The sequence below is a fragment of the Daktulosphaira vitifoliae genome, unplaced genomic scaffold (genome assembly GCF_025091365.1).
Source record: "Daktulosphaira vitifoliae isolate Bord-2020 unplaced genomic scaffold, ASM2509136v1 Scaffold_1, whole genome shotgun sequence".
NCBI classification, from domain to species: Eukaryota; Metazoa; Arthropoda; class Insecta; order Hemiptera; family Phylloxeridae; genus Daktulosphaira; species Daktulosphaira vitifoliae.
In genome coordinates, this window is record NW_026099572.1 from 15,093,834 (window position 1) to 15,112,094 (window position 18,261).

General features: G+C 25.4%; 2 protein-coding genes across 6 annotated transcripts in view; one reads left to right on the forward strand and one right to left on the reverse strand.

Moving 5' to 3' along the window:
• Positions 1-15,769, forward strand: part of LOC126902315 (DNA-directed RNA polymerase subunit beta''-like) — a 45,127-nt gene extending 29,358 nt beyond the window's left edge. The window contains exons 1-2 of one of the 4 annotated variants that reach the window (XR_007703190.1): positions 3,934-4,023; positions 15,439-15,769. Coding sequence is in view for 2 of the 4 variants with exons in the window: in XM_050679449.1 (XP_050535406.1) it covers positions 13,470-14,619; positions 15,439-15,680 (1,392 nt within the window). In the remaining 2 variants the exon portion in view is untranslated. Of the gene's footprint in view, positions 1-3,933; positions 4,024-11,954; positions 12,112-13,443; positions 14,620-15,438 lie in introns of those variants that run through there. The other 3 variants (XR_007703189.1, XM_050679449.1, XM_050679440.1) reach the window with 3 other exon arrangements.
• Positions 1-18,261, reverse strand: part of LOC126902762 (uncharacterized) — a 64,412-nt gene that overhangs the window by 15,318 nt on the left and 30,833 nt on the right. Inside the window, exons 4-5 of one of the 2 annotated variants that reach the window (XM_050680373.1) lie at positions 3,727-3,765; positions 179-604 (exon numbers count right to left, since the gene is read on the reverse strand). In XM_050680373.1, coding sequence (XP_050536330.1) covers positions 330-604; positions 3,727-3,765 — 314 coding nt within the window. In that variant the 3' untranslated portion in view covers positions 179-329. Of the gene's footprint in view, positions 1-178; positions 605-3,726; positions 3,770-18,261 lie in introns of those variants that run through there. The other variant, XR_007703319.1, reaches the window with a different exon arrangement.

Sequence of the window (18,261 nt, forward strand, 5' to 3'; positions counted from 1 at the left end):
GACAACAACAATCGAATATATCACATTTGATAATCAAAATACTTGTAAATTTTAACCCAACCCAACATTCATATTTATGTGTTAGTATAGTTTTTTTTTCAATACAATCTTGGTTATTTTGGATATATATATATATATATATATATATATATATATATATATGTTACAGTAAAAGATGTTAAATTTATATTGACGTTATTAACTAGCAATTAACGTTAATAGATAATAATGAATACTTTACAAGCTTTATAACGTTAATTACTTAGGATTTACGATAATTCCAAACAATATTAGTTAATCATGTTATTTATATTTACATTTTTATATTATTATTTATTTTCACATGATAATGAACTGTGACATTTCGAATTGCATAATTTCCCAACTACTTGACAGGTGCATTTATTTGTTTTACACTTCATCTTACAGTGACATCTTTGATAGCCTTGTGTACCCATAAGACTACTACATCCTGCTGCTTCTCGAACTGTAATCTCTTTTTCTTTAGATGATTCAAGCAGGGTTTTGGGATCAAGTAAAATTTCTTTGCATGGCACAAGTTGAGATCTCGTATACTTGTGTTTAAGAAAACCATTTTCGGTACCTAATTCAAATATAAATACATTAATACCTATAAATTTCAATTTTGTATCTTATTTTACATACATAATTTATAAAAGCCGTTATCAACATTAGCAATAACTACTAATAAATTAACATACAAAAATAATATGACGATATTATGGCGATGTCGATCCGATGCGTACCGTGAAAGACTGACAAAATATTATCTATAATAGTTATTATATTTACAATAAAGCCCTACACTAGTAAGCCCCACTAAGCTTATATTATCTAGTATTTAATACCATTAAGATAACATTATATAACATTTTCCATCGTGTGTAGAAATTATCGATAATCAAACCAAAAAATTAATAGACCACGATAATCACTAGTTTGTTTGGTAATTATTGTTATTTACTAGTTAATAATGTCAATATAAATTTAACATCATTTACTGTAACATATATATATATATATATATATACATATAATCTAGCTAAAAATAGCGCTTAAACCTAAAAATTAGGAAAATAGCACCAAAAACTGTAAACAAGCAAAAATTAGCAAAATATGCATTTGCTAAAACTTGCGAGCCCTGCTTATACAGGGTGGCCCACCATTCACTGACAACTTTTGATCAAGTTAATATTTTTAGTTGATTTTTTTTTAAATAATAGTTATACGTTAGATCTATAGCTATATCTCAATAATTTTTTTTTTTACATTTTATTAAAAATATTAATTATTTTTAAATTTTAAATAAAATGTAAAAAAAAAATCTAAGATAGCTATTTTGTAGAGTAGAATTTAAGAAAAATTTTAGTAAAAAAATATCTTATTAATATTCAGTAGTAAATATTCTGTAGCGTTTTGAAGTTTGTGAAAATTTGAATTTTCATGTATTATTTTACGGTATTAAATATTGAAATACGTATTGAGAAAAGGACAGAAAAAAACGCTATCTTTTCATGATTACTATAATTTGGAGGTGCGTAACTTTTTCCATGAAAATGACTTATACTTTTAATGAGAGTGATAAGTAATAATTGCCTTATCTAATTTCTTATCATGGTATTAATGCCAAGTTTGTAATGTATACACATTATCATCATATGTATATACAGTAATCATAAATTAAATTACATTATATTATTTATTACAGACTAAAAGGTATTAGCATAAACATTCATAACATAATCATTTCATAGTAATACTTCACGTAAAATTGATATAAATTAATTATAACTCTGAACGACATTTTATTCATTATAGATATAAAAAAAACCCAGCACAGGGGGGTCGCGGCACAGTGGTGACGTGGCATAGTTGGATCAAGTATAATGATATCTGACAGTGATTAAAATCACTATCAAAAAAAAACGCTTCGATGCAAATCTTTAGATAGTGTTTAATTTTAAAAAATTGGTGGATTATTCCAAAAGCTTCATAAACTGCTAGTTCCTTATTAATATCCTGATTAAGACAAAGTATGTAGAATAAAAAAGAGATTATTAGAAAATAGTATTTCCCATAAAAAAATTATATTGATCAATACACTTTTCAATAAGTTATAGCATTATAATGTTAAAAATGTAAAAAATAAAATTGAGAATTTTCACACAATAATAGCATTTGGTAGCCATTTTCACCTTGAAGATAAAATAAAGTCCGAAATTTTTTTTTTCCATGATAAAGTATATTACATTAGCTTTAATTTAAGATATATATAAAAGTGTCAGACTTTCCGGAACACTTTCAAAATTTAAGTTGAAAAAGTCAATTTTTTGTGAAAAAGTTGTCATTTTGAATCCCCCCCTGTAGGCAGGTAAAAAGTCAGATTTATAAAAAAAATATACCAAATGATAGGTAAAGACATCATGCATCTACAAAAAAAAGAATTATATTGATCCATACATCTTTCGAGAAGTTATAGCATTATAAAGTTAAAAATATAAAAAAGAATTTTTTTACAAAAATCGTATTTTTTTTATTAAGTTTAATGTCTGTTTTCACCATGAAGATAAAATAAAGTCCGAAATTTTTTTTTACCATGATAAAGTATATTACATTAGCTTTAATTTAAGATATATATAAAAGTGTCAGACCTTCCGGAACACTTTCAAAATTTAAGTTAAAAAAATTAATTTTTTGTGAAAAAGTTGTCATTTTAAATTCCCCCTTGTGGGCAGGTTAAGGGTTAAATTTATGAAAAAAAATATACCAAATGAAAGGTAATGATATTATGCATCTATATAAAAAAGATTTATATTGATATGTTTATTTTTAAAAAAGTTACGGCAGTTTAAAAAAAAAATTTGAAAAAATTAGCCATTTTTAAGTTTGTAATTTTTTTGGAGGTTTCCCCCTTTTACCGGGAACGAGGGAATTTTTTTCAATTTTTAAGGGTAATGTCTTCGACTAGATACGATTTGTGATCTTTTGACGTATCATTGAAAGAAATCGGTTCGGTGAGAGCTGAGAAAAAGTGGTAACAGACACAAAAAAAAAAAAACACATCTTAGTAAAACCAATACCTTCTCAGCTTCGCATCGAAGCTAAAATTATTTTAAATCAAATAACATATCATCAAATAATTTATGTCGTTTAATTTATCGGTGTAGAATATTATTAACAAAACAAATATTGATATCTAAAAAAGTTTTGAATTATTATTATTAGTTGTTTTTTTTTTGTTAAGTGTTCGTTTTTATAATAATATATATCTAATATTGATACTATAATACGACTATTTATTAATTAATTAATAAAAACAAATAATATATTTTCAAAGAGAAAATAGAAAATATTGCACAGTAAATAAAAATAATACCATCAATTAATGTTTCAGAATTACAGATTTATTAGAAATGCAGCTCAGCATCATTATTTTTATATATATTACTCACTTAGAGCATGTATCAACTTCAAATTTATAACTATGAGAATAGAGGAAATTCAAAAGAATGAGAATTCATTAAACATTTTCAGTTAAATCACGACAATACATACACAAACATAATATTAGGCAAAGCATTTGTACAAAAAGTTTTCAAAAAAAGTATTTTAAATATGTTGAGTATTGTTGTACCAATACAAAAAGAACATACGTAATCACAAAATAAATTTCTTCTCAGTTTCACAATAAAGCTAAAAATTTACCTGACAAATGGTCTTCTATGTGTAAACGGCCGCAAAGCTCTAAAATAAATTATATTTTTTTAGTAGACTACAGTGTAATTACTTAAATGAGTTTATAGATCTAATAACTACATTAGCTAAACATTTAAGTAAATATACTGTATGGTGAACACGTATACATAGATGAAATAAATTCTATTTAATGATTAATTAAACAAATATGGCATCAAATTATATAAAAATAACTTTCAACATAATTTTTACAACTAGTGTAGCAAATTTTTGAGATTGAAATCATAGAGAATCAATTTTACAAAAGTAAGTGACAAAATGATATACTTTTTACTTTTTATGTTAATGATGTCCATAAAATTAAGCTTAAGTATTGAAGTAAAACATTTAATATGCTCGCATACTAGTTATTTTCTACATTTTTTTAACCACAATGAAAGATTTTTGTTAGAAATTGAAAAAAATAAAGATAATATCACAATCGAAAATCTTATGAATTATGGTAATGCACTGCAAACACACAGTATAGTAGCTATGATATTTTTGAAAGACTTAATACAGTATAATATCAAAGGCTTTCCTTTTTCTTTGATCACAGTAAATATGTACTTAAATAATGTTTCTGACTCCCTAAATATGATTATACAAAATAATGATAAAAAAAATGATGCTCAAAAATTGTTAAAAGGCTATAAGATTATTCACCTGGCAATTAAAGAACAACTAACATTTTACATTAATAATGATAATATTTTAAGTTGCTATTTTCCAATGAGTGAAAAGAAATATACTGCTACTAATTCATTAAAAATAAATGAGAATCTCAAGAATAAAATAACGAAAAAGTTTAAGTCAATAATTCATACGAAAGTTTACATCCAAAAAATATTTTGTTTTACGATATAATGACCTCTCAGGTTCTCACCAGCAAAAATAATATTATAAAAATAGATAATAGTCAACGCATAAAAAAAAGACATATTTGAGTATATGAAATATACTCAAAAAAAAAACCCAGCACAGGGGGGTCGCGGCACAGTGGTGACGTAGCATAGTTGGATCAAGTATAATAATATCTGACAGTGATTAAAATCACTATCAAAAAAAAAACGCTTCGATGCAAATCTTTAGATAGTGTTTAATTTTAAAAAATTGGTGGATTATTCCAAAAGCTTCATAAACTGCTAGTTCCTTATTAATATCCTGATTAAGATAAAGTATGTCGAATGAAAAAGGGATTATTAAAAAATAGTATTTCCCATAAAAAAATTATATTGATCAATACACTTTTCAATAAGTTATAGCATAATAAAGTTAAAAATGTAAAATACAAAATCGAAAATTTTCACACAATAATAGCATTTGGTAGCCATTTTCACCTTGAAGATAAAATAAAGTCCGAAATTTTTTTTTTCCATGATAAAGTATATTACATTAGCTTTAATTTAAGATATATATAAAAGTGTCAGACTTTCCGGAACACTTTCAAAATTTAAGTTGAAAAAGTCAATTTTTTGTGAAAAAGTTGTCATTTTGAATCCCCCCCTGTAGGCAGGTAAAAAGTCAGATTTATAAAAAAAATATACCAAATGATAGGTAAAGACATCATGCATCTACAAAAAAAAGAATTATATTGATCCATACATCTTTCGAGAAGTTATAGCATTATAAAGTTAAAAATATAAAAAAGAATTTTTTTACAAAAATCGTATTTTTTTTATTAAGTTTAATGTCTGTTTTCACCATGAAGATAAAATAAAGTCCGAAATTTTTTTTTACCATAATAAAGTATATTACATTAGCTTTAATTTAAGATATATATAAAAGTGTCAGACCTTCCGGAACACTTTCAAAAGTTACGTTGAAAAAGTTCTACTTTCTATATGCATTTTTATGTTTTGAATCCCCCCTGTATTTAGGGAAATGGTCCGATTTAAAAAAACAGTATGTCGAATGAAAGATCTATATAAATACTACTTCTCATAAAAAAATTGTAATGATCCATACATTTTTCAAAAAGTTATAGCATAATAAAGTTAAAAATGTAAAATACAAAATCGAAAATTTTCACACAAAAATAGCATTTGGTAGCCACTTTTACCGTGATGATAAAATAAAGTACGAATTTTTTTTTTTACATAATAAAGTAGATTACATTAGCTTTAATTTAATATATATAGAAAAGTGTCAGACTTTCCGGAACACTTTCAAAATTTAAGATGAAAAAGTCAATTTTTTGTTAAAAAGTTGTCATTTTGAATCCCCCCCCGTAGGCAGGTAAAAAGTCAGATTTATAAAAAAAATATATCAAATGATAGGTAAAGACATCATTCATCTACAAAAAAAAGAATTATATTGATCCATACATCTTTCAAAAAGTTATAGCATTATAAAGTTAAAAATATAAAAAGGAATTTTTTTACAAAAATCGTATTTTTTTTATTAAGTTTAATGTCTGTTTTCACCATGAAGATAAAATAAAGTCCAAAATTTTTTTTTCCATTATAAAGTATATTACATTAGCTTTAATTTAAGATATATATAAAAGTGTCAGACCTTCTGGAACACTTTCAAAAGTTAAGTTGAAAAAATTAATTTTTTGTAAAAAAGTTGTCATTTTAAATCCCCCCTTGTGGGCAGGTTAAGGGTTAAATTTATGAAAAAAATATACCAAATGAAAGGTAATAATATTATGCATCTATATAAAAAAGAATTATATTGATATGTTTATTTTTAAAAAAGTTACGGCAGTTTAAAAAAAAAAATTTGAAAAAATTGAAAAAATTAGCCATTTTTAAGTTTGTAATTTTTTCGGAGGTTTCCCCCATTTACGGGGAACGAGGGAATTTTTTTCAATTTTTGAGGGTAATGTCTTCGATTAGATACGATTTGTGATCTTTTGACGTATCATTGAAAGAAATCGGTTCGGTGAGAGCTGAGAAAAAGTGGTAACAGACACAAAAAAAAAAAAAACATCTTAGTAAAACCAATACCTTAAATAAGCTAAAAAAGAAATTTTAATTCTAAGGATGTTTTTCAATACATAAAGATAGTAATTGTTGCTACGTTTCGACCAATAGCTATTCTTATTCGCAACTATTTAACCTTTTCTTTTCAATGATACGTCAAAAGATCACAAATCGTATCTAGTCGAAGATATTACCCTCGAAAATTAAAAAAAAATTTCCTCGTTCCTCTTAAATGGATGAAATCTCCAAAAAAATTACAAATTCATAACCTGCTAATTTCTGACATTTTTTTCAATTTTAGCTTCGATGCGAAGCTAAGAAGGTATTGGTTTTACTATGATATGTTTTTTTTGTGTCTGCTACCAAATGCTATTTTCGTGTGAAAATTTTCGATTTTATTTTTTATATTTTTAACTTTATAATGCTATAACTTATTGAAAAGTGTATATTTCAACAAAATTTTTATGAAAAATAATATTTTTTAATAATCCCTTTTTCATTCGACGTACTTTATCTTAATCAAGATATTAATAAGGAACTAGCAGAACATGTAGCATGTAGCTTTTGGAATAATACACCAATTTTTTAAAATTAAACAATATCTAAAGATTTGCATGGAAGCGTTTTTTTTTTATAGTGATTTTAATCACTGTCAGATATCATTATACTTGATCCAACTATGCTACGTCACCACTGTGCCGCGACCCCCCTGTACTGGGTTTTTTTATATCAATTTTATATCCATTTTTTTAATTCCTCATTTTATTTACTTTAGGCCGTATTTATAATACTGAATCTTATACTGAAATATACAAATGATAATAACAACCTATATAGAATATTATAGCGACAATAATGATATGAATGATAAGATTAGAGAATTTAACATAAAGGAACTAAAATATGAAAGTGATATCAATAGAAAGGAATCCTTTGAATCTTCTTCTTTTTTCTCGCCTTAATTCAAACTACTTGGGTCGGCCACCCTTATCCTAAACTTCCACTTGACACGATCTCTCACATCATCTAAGTTCACATCAGCCGTATTTCAATTACAGCATTCAATTACACTCCTCCATGTCTTTTTTGATCTTCCTCTACCTCTTCTTCCTTCAAGATTCATTTCTATGACTGTTCTTACAGTTTCCAATTCATCTCTCATCATAACATAACCAAACCATCTAGGTCTATTTTCTCTCATCTTATCTACGATTGACGCTATACTTATACTCCCTTTTATATGCTCATACCTTATTCTATCTTTTCTAGTCAATCCACTCATCCATTTAAGCATTCTCATATCTGCTACACTCATTCTCTGCTCTACTTTCTTATCAACTGCCCAACATTCTGAACCATACATCATAGCTGGCCTTATTACAGTCTTGTAGAATTTATCTTTCAACCTCATTGGAATTCTTTTATCGCATAAGACGCTAGACGCTTCTCTCTACTTCAACAACCCACACTTATTGTGCGTCTTATACCCTCGTCAATACCACCATTCTTTTGCACAACTGACCCTAAATACTTAAAACTCTCCACCTCTCTAATCACGTCATCACCTATTGTCACTGACCTCCTCATTTCACCTACCTAGTGTTCTCCTTTGTCAAACTAGTACTCTATATACTCTGTCTTACTTCTACTTATTTTTAAACCCTTTTCTTCAAGAGCTGATCTCCACACCTCTAGCCTTTGATTAATTTCCTCCCTATTTTCCCCTATTAACACTATATCGTCAGCAAACAATATACACCTCTCTTTGTATTTCTCTAGTAATTTCATCCATTATTATAGAGAATAAGTAAGGGCTTAAAGAAGAACCTTGGTGCACTCCTACTGTTACCCGAAAACCTTTTGATACTCCTGCCACACTTTTTACCCTAGTATAAGTGCCATACATAACCTCTATTATACTAATGTACCACTTCAGGAATCCTATTCTCATTAATGCCCACTCTAAAATTTCTCTCGGTACTCTATCATGCGCTTTCTCCAAATCTATAAATACCATACAGCTTTTTCGTCTTCTTCCTGCACTTTTCTATTTGTTGTCTCATACAAAATGATAACTCTTTTGTTGATTTACTAGGTATATATCCAAACTGGTTTTTAGATACCGATGTCTCATTTCTTATTCTCTTATCTATTATCTTTTCCCAAATTTTCATACTATGACTCATAAGCTTTATGCCTCTATAATTTCCACACTCCTGTAAGTCTCCTTTACCTTTAAATATCGATACCATAATACTTTTCCTCCATTCATTTGGTATTTATCCTTTTAATAAGACTTTCTTTAAAAGTTCCTTCAACCACTTTAGGTCAATACCGCATAATATTTTCCATACTTCTACTGGCACTTCACCTGGTCCTGCTGCTTTATTCTTTTTCATTGATACCAAAGCCTCCCATGCCTCCTTTTCACTAATTAAATCTACCAGTCCCTCATTCCACGAAATATCCTCTAATGTCTCTTTTGGGTACTCCTCATCCAATCATTTTTCAAAATACTCTTTCCATCTTTTTTTTACATCATCATCACTCGCGAGTACCTTATCATCAATTCTTTTATTTACACCTTATATAATGATAATCTTTAGACCTTTTCTCTCTTATCTTTGCAAGACTTTAGATTTCTTTCTCGCCTTCCTTTGTTCCTAGACTAACATACAACTCATCATATCTCTTAAACTTTGCCTTATTTACTGCACACTTGGCTTCTTTGCACAAGTGTTTATATTCCATCCAGTCTTCAATCCTTTTGCTCTTCTGTCATACTTTGAATTGCTTTTTCTTACTTTCTATGATTTTTTGAACGTCCCCTTTCAATATTCACCACCGGATCTTCGATTTTTCCCTTGTGTTTCTTCTATTTTTGTTTATTCTTTTTCCGGTACACCACAACTCCATTATCATAAGTCTATGTTGTGTAGTTACACTCTCGTCTAGTATAACTTTACAATCTTTTACTCACTTTACACTCTCTCTCTTCCACATTAAATAATCGATCTGTAATCTATTCCTCCCACTCTTATATGTTATATAATGTTCTTCCCTCTTTATAAAATAAGTATTAACCACAGCGAGATCATACGATACTGCGAAATCCAGTATTCTTTCTCCAGCCTCATTCTTCCCACTAAAACCATACCCTCCATGTACTCTTTCATATCCTTTCCTCTCATTACCTATATGTCCATTCATATCTCCGACTATCACCGCATCCTTATTGCCAGGTACCCCTTGCATCACCTAATCCATCTCTCTTCAAAACACTTCCTTATCTAATTCATCACATCGCACTTGTGGTACATAGGCACTTATTACATTTAGCACTTTTTCTTCGAATATCAATTTTAAGACCATATTTCTGTCACTTTTCCAAGCTACTTCTACTACTCTACTTTTCATCTCCTCATCCATTATTTAAAAAAACATTACATACAGTAAAAAACATGTAAAAGTCTTAAAAATACGTTATAACTGATTTTATTGATTTTTACTTTTTTATTTTCATTTTATTCTTTGGAATACGCATATTTGTTTAAAAAAAGATTCTAAATTCAATCAATGATCTATTACTGCTACGTTTATAAGTTATATAATGTTATTTCTTATTTCTAAAATAATTATTAACCACAGCAAAATCATGTGATACTGCGAGATACTAAAACCATACCCTCCATGTACTCTTTCATTGTCTCTACTCTCATTACCAACATGTCCATTCGAATTTCCACCTATCACTGCATCCTCATTCATCGTATCACCTTATTCCTCTCCAAAACACTTCTTTATTTATTTCGTCACATCCTTTTTGTGAAGCATAGGCATTTTCTACATATATCAAATACTTAAGTTTGATTATTTAGTTACATATAAATAATTAATAAATATATTGATATTTTAATTGAAAGACATGTAAAAATCAGAATGTATTATATTCAGTATATGAATATAAATAATTATTTAAACAACAAAAGTTGCATAGAAATTATTACTAAGACATCTAATTAAATGATTATTTACAATAAAAATACAAAAGAATAGTGATTTTAACGAAATCTTGAGTTTTATTCTTAAATTTACTGTTAATATTAATTATATAAATTCCTGATCACATATTAATTTAAGAAATAGAATATTTTTTTCCTCTTCAAATTTTCTAACAAATGATATAAATTCTTAACTTGTAAGTTAAGTTAAAATTGAGTCTAAATGTTCAAGATTTTAAACTTTCATGAAAATCAATAATAATGAATCAAAAAATAAGTTAAAATTGTCATTTTTAAAAATTGAAGCTGTGCGTGAATTATTTTTAGCATATTAATTTTAACTTGTTAAAAAAATTGTATTTCTAATAAGTAATATTTTCAAAAAATAAAATAATAGAAATAATCTAATTTCAAACTTGAAATCAACATAAAAATTTGTTTAATAAAGTATATATTGGTCTATAATCATTAAAAAATATTTAATTATACTGATATGATTTTACTGTATAATTTAGTATAAAAGCTAGTTTTATAATCCTATTAATTTGGATTAAATTTAAAAAGTTGGAAGACGATCCAAATTTCAATTTTTTTTTCACATATAAAATTATATTAAATAAGCTCTAATTTAATAAATAAATATATATATAATTGTTAGTATTTCCGGAAAACTTTCAACAAATGCTGAAAACGTACATTTTTTTTGGAAAAAATATAATTTTAAATCCACTCCTGTAAGAAGGTGGAGTGTCAGATTTTCAAAAAAAAAATCAAATGATTTTTCAAATCAACCTAATGTATCTATGAAAAAAAAATATTTCTAGTCATTCAATTTTCAAAAGAGTTATGGCAGTCTTAAATAAAAATAGTTGAAAAAATATCGAAAATTACTGATATTTAAAGTTATAATTTTTTAGGGGATTTCCCACATTTACGGGGAACCAAGGAATTTTTTTAAATTTTTGAATGTCATGTCTTCGACTAGATACGATATGTGATCTTTCGATGTATTGTTCATCAAAATTCGTCCAATGAGAGTTGAGAATAAGTGTTAACAGACACACAAAAAAAGTAAATGTGTCTGTCTTTAATTCATCATTTATTTACATAGATAAAAATAAAATAAAATATATATACTTTTTAAAGATTTATTACATGTTACTCATAGTTATTTTTATAATATTGCGAATATGCATTTTTTAATTCTCAAATTACTTCATAAATAAAATTGTATTGATTAATTTTTTGCATATAGGTGTTAGGAATTTTCTTTTTTATCTTAAAATATGTTACATTAGTTTTAATTGAACATATAATTAAAGCTTGTAGATTTCCAGAATATTTTTAAAACATAAGTTGAAAAGTTTTTCACTCTTGAACTTTTAATTAAAAAGTTGCTATTTTGAACATTTCTTTATGAACAGGTAAAAGATCAGATTTTAAAAAAATTTAAATAAAAGAAAATACCTGAAGTATCTATAAAATAATTTGATTTATTTATTTTTTAAGTTATTATGACAGCTTAAAGTCAAAAAACGTATGAATATGTAAAATTTTTTTATTTTAATCTTATTAATTTTTTTATGGGTAGTGGAAATATTAAGTATCAAATTTGTTAAAACTAATATATCAATTAATTTTTGAATTCTGTCGTCTGATAGTCAGCGCTTCTAGTAGTCTAATAAACACGTATGTATTTTACAATCCTGCAATATGTGGAATTTTCATACTTAAATGAATCTCCCTTAACCTGTTATTTGATAAACATTATTATAACATAAAAATGTCATATATCAACTTTACTGTGACTGCGCCATTACAAAATTTAAATGACGACTATACCTTCGAAAGGGTTGAGATAATTATACAGTGAATACATACAGTAATTTGTTATTTTATTGTATATTATAAAACTAGTATTCCATAATATTTTAATACAAAAATAATTTTAAGTACTAATTAAAAAAATTCACCCAGTACATTGGGGACGAAGCATTTTTGAGACAAGCTAAGATAATATCTAACTATGATAAACATTACTATCATAATAAAACGCTTTGAAGGAATTCTGTAAAACTATTTTGAACAGGTTAATTTTAAAAAATGTTGAACTACAATATTAAAAATCAAAAGCATTAAATTTGCACAAATGAACGCTTAGAGTTTTTATGGACTAATATACAATAAACATGCGCAAATACATTTTTAGCCTCTCATCGAAGTTAAAATAATAAAATTGTAATTTGTTGAAAAAATTACCATTTACATTTATGTAAAGTTATTCCTAGAAAATCTTAATTTTTGACAGAGCTAAAAATACCAATTTCAGTGTTCATATTTAATTTTTAGTAAATAGATCAAATAATAATGTTAGTTGAACATTTAAGTAAATATGTTGTATGATGAATGCCTATAGTTAAAGAAAAGTTATTTCTTTCCAATGACAAATTAATCAAATATGGTAAAAAAATTTTATAAAATAAAATCTTATCATTCACATTTCAACAGTTTAATTTTCTTCAAGATAAAATCATTAGGGAATCATCTTATCATAAATAAGTAGAAAATGAACAACTCTTTACTTTTCATATTAATGATGTCCTTAAAAGTAAGCTTAAGTGATTACGCAAACTATTTATTGTGTTCCCATACTCGTTATTTTCTAAACTTTTTTAAACACAACGAAAGATTTTTGTTAGAAATCGAAAAAAATAAAGATTATATCACAATCGAAAATCTTATGAACTATGGTAAGGCACTGCAAACACACAGTAAAGTAATTATGGTATTATTGGATGATGTGATGTACAGAAAAACATATAGCTTTCCTTTTACTTTAATCACGCTAAATATGTACTTAAATAATGTTTCTGATTCTATAAATATAATTGCTCAAAATAATGAAGATGACAAAAATGATGCTAACAAATTATTAAAAGGCTATACGATTATACATCTCGCAATTAAAGAACAACTAACAAATTACATAAATGGAAATTGTACAGAAATATCATTCATTGATCATATGGTTGAATGCAATCCTCCAATGGTTAAAAACAAATATGATATTACTTATCTATTGAATATAAATAATAATCTTACGGAAAAAATATTGTCAAAGTTTAAATTAACATTAAGAAGGAATTCATACGAAAGTTTACATCCAAAAAATATTTTGTTTTACGATATAATGACCTTGCAGATTCTCACCAACAAGAATAATAGTATAAAAATAGATAATAGTCAACGCATAGAATTAAATCTACTTCGATTCACTCCACTTAACGTTAAATGTTCTAATGGTACTCGTATAACTATACAAGACGTATTTCAGTATATGAAATATGATTTTAATTCTAAGGATGTTTTTCAATACATAAAGATGGTAATTGTTGCTACGTTTCGACCAATAGCTATTCTTATTCGCAACTATTTAACCTTAATCCATGTTGCATCTTCAAAAAATTCAGATAGTGTAAAATTTTGGATAAAACCAACACTAATTGAAATTGGTCGAAAAATAATTAATCATATAGAAAAATACATTTCTCTCCGGTTGTTCAACAATAAAGATACATTTTTATATAACGTCTTATATAATTTTACTAATATCTTAGACGAATTTACTATAAACAATTATCTTCTAGAATCAAGTCATAAAATTAACAATTTTTTAATGAATAAACTTTTGAAAATTTTCATGGAAAATAATTTATACTTTACAACTGATATATATCTAACCAATAAAAATATTAATGAAAATAATGCTGATGAAATTAAAAATCAAATAGAAAAAATCATTAATAAAGTTAATATTTATTTGAACGATATGGAAAAATGGAACAAATGGTTTTATAATATTGTAAACAGTTTTAAGATACGATCTCTAAATATTTCAGTTTTTAAACATTTCATTAGTTTTAAAGTTTTAGGCAAGTCATAATGTATCTCTTGATCATTACTTAATATTATTTATGTACAATATTATCTGTGATTTAACAAAAAATAGCTGATCACTTGTGTAATCCTCGGGTTTAAAATACGAAGTACAAAAAATAATTAAACAATAAGGTTATTGAAATAAAGAGGTTTGCAACTTGAAAATATTAATTTCAAAATTCAAATTGTGCAAAACAATTTAAATAAATTTTATTAATTATTTTTTGTAAAGGATTCATATTTTTAATAATTTTAAAACTTATTAGGATATTCTTTAACTCTTATTTTTTTCTCATTAACATAACTATTTAAATATCACAATTGCCTGATGTATGATGAGAATAGTGTTTAATATAAGGTTTAAATTACATATTTCTCTTTTTATTAATTTTAATGGTTTAAATATAGAGAATAAAAAATGTTTATGTATTTTTTTTTTAGAACAATCTTTTACTTAAAAATATCTTATTAATGTGGAGTGTGTATATTTTTATCATTAAAGTACATTAAGATAAAACATGCAAATGTTGTTTGAGTTTAATTTTCAACATCTGAAATAATGGGCTGACTTTGATCTTAATTTTTTCTAATAATTTTTAAATTAAATTTTGCAATAAATTTTAATTTAATTAAGTTTAACTACATAATTTTCTCATTTTCGCTGTTGATTGATACTTAAAACTAACAAATTTTAAAGAATAATTATTAACAGATGAAATTTTTTTTAGAAATCTCTATCATTTTGATTATTTATTTATTACAATTATTTGTGATTTGAAGATATCTTTTAATATTTATTTTATTTATTTTAGACCGTATTTGTAATACTGAATCACATTCCGAAATATACAATGCTAGTATGAATGATAATAACAAAATTGATATAGGATATTATGAAGACAAAAAGGACGTGAATGATGGTAATATCGAGTTTAACTTAGAGAATCTAAAAGATAAAGATGATGAAAATAATATCGATGCAAATGACTCCTTTGAACATCAATCAAATTATAAACCTCTTTATATGATTGATTATTGGCCATACAATTTGTAAATTGATATGATTAAAATTTTTTTTAATTTAAGTGTTTCTTTGAACGTTAGCTAATTAATATTTCTTATAATAATAATCCTTTAAAACAATTATTTTTATATTTTTTAAATTTAAATATTCTCGTTTAATAATTTATGAATTTTTCTTTAATTTATTCATGATAAGGGTATTAACTTAATTGTTTAAATGTCAACTTTCAAACTTATCTAGTTTATAAAATAAATAAAAATTATCTAAATATCTAAGAAAAATACTAGGGAATAACTTCTGACCCATTATTTCGAAAGTTATTACCATTTCATAATAAAGTTTGGAAGTGAAGCGCAAGAACGACAATATTTATCAATACACTTTTTTTGTCCACACCTCCCTTCACCCCTTGGTAAAAAAATTGTAATGGCAATCAAAGTACTGCTACAAGAGTTGTTTTCGACCAGCAATTTTCTTAATTTGATTATATTTTTAGATAATATAAGGTAATTAAATATGTATGATGCAATTTAAATATACAAAGTTGTCATCCTTATAATGTTTAAGGTTGAATTTAAAATACAATTAATAATTGATAAATTAAGAATTTATGAAACTAAAAAATACCAAATATATATTATTCTAATTCTTTTTTCTCTCCTTTATCCCTAACTACTTAAAGTCATCCACCATTATCATAATTTCCACTTGACACGATCATCCACATCATCTACACACACATCAACCATACTCATATCGTATTTAAAACATCCCTCCATCACTTTTTTGGTCTTTCTATAATACTTCTTCCTTCAATATTCATTTCCATAACTGTTATTACAGCTTCCGCTTCCTCTCTCCTCAAAACATGATCAAACCATCTAAGCCTATTTTCTTTTATTTAATCCACAATTGACACTACAACGATGCTCCTTCTTAAATGTTCGTTTCTTAAAATCTTCTCTAGCCATTCCACTAAACCATCTAAAAATTCAAATTAAGAAAATAGTTATTTCGAAAATTATTACCATTCTAATATAATATAGATTGGGTTGACTATTTTAATCATTAAACATTTTTCTCAGCACTCTTTCTCCCACCTTAGTATAAAAATGTTGATAACTTTTAAATTACCAAACCATAAGTTATAATAATTTAATTAATAGCATTTTTATAATTAAATTTTAAAAAAGGTAATTTTAAAAATGTACGCAAAGCGTTTAAAAAAATTTTAAAATAGCCATTTTTTAGAATAGATTTTAAAGAATAAATTGGTGAAAAAAATTCTCATTAATATTTGGTAGTTAATTTTCTGTAACATTTTAAACTTCGTAAAAATTTGAATTTTTTGTATTTGTTCTACGATATCGAACGCTGGCTATGTTATATAAAAAAGGATAGAAGTAAACACCATCTTTTCACACTAAATAGGAGTATGGAGTTCTCCATGAAAATTATTAACATTCCAATGACTGGCTATAGTTCAAATAAAAACACAAACAGCACCTATTATTTAATAAGTAGTTTTATTTCTTTAGAGATAAAACTACTTATCTTACTTTTCTTTTGTCCTTGTCTCAACACTTATTTTAATGTTTAATAACGTAAAATAACACATGAAAATAAAAATTTTTACAAACTTTAAAATGATACACACTATTAATACTAAATATTAATAATTTTTTTTTTTACCAACATTTTTTCTTAAAATCCTTAAAATAGATATTTTGGATTTTTTTTTAAATTTCATTTAAAATTTAAAAATTATTAATATTTTTAATAAAATGTAAAAATATAAATTATTGAGATATAATTATAAACCTTACGCATAACTGTTATTTAAAAAAACGGTGGGGTCGTAGCACAGTGTGAACATGTCATAATTGGGACAAGTATAGATGATTAAAATCATTATCATAAGAGATGCTTCGATACAAATCTGTAGATAGTGTTTAGTTTTAAGAAATTTATGGATTATTCAAAAGTTAAATTCTAACTCAAAAATAATTAAAGAAAAATTGCAAAAAAATCACTGCCACAGGCAATGATTTTTAGTGAATCAGCAAACGTTCGACGCATTCGTTTTTTGATAAAATTGGCAATTTAAGCTGATTCAAATGTTAAAATTAATTTTTTCGACTTAAAAAAAAAATTGAAATAAGTTCAACTTTATATTCTATGTTAATTAGTTTTATATAATATTCATGAAAATCAGTGTTCCCCCTTATAAGGTATTTTAAAATAAATTAAAATACAATACTACGAATTTGAACACAAAAATAGCATATTTTTTAACTACAGCAACTATTTTCACATAGAAAATAAGTCGTTGAGAGACATTTTTTTTAGCTTATAGTACATAATATTAGCTTAATTTTAGCATATGTATTTCCGGAACATTTTCAAAACTGAAGTTGAAAAATTTTAATTTTTGTGCAGAAGTTGCTACTTTGAATCCCTCTCTGTGTGTAGGTAAAGAGACAGATTATCAAAAAATTTAGATAAAATGAAAGAAAAATTTCTAACGTTTTAATATAAAAAATAATTATTTTGATTTGTTCATTTTTCATTAAGTTATGGCAATTTTAAAAAAAAAAAATGAAAAAAATGT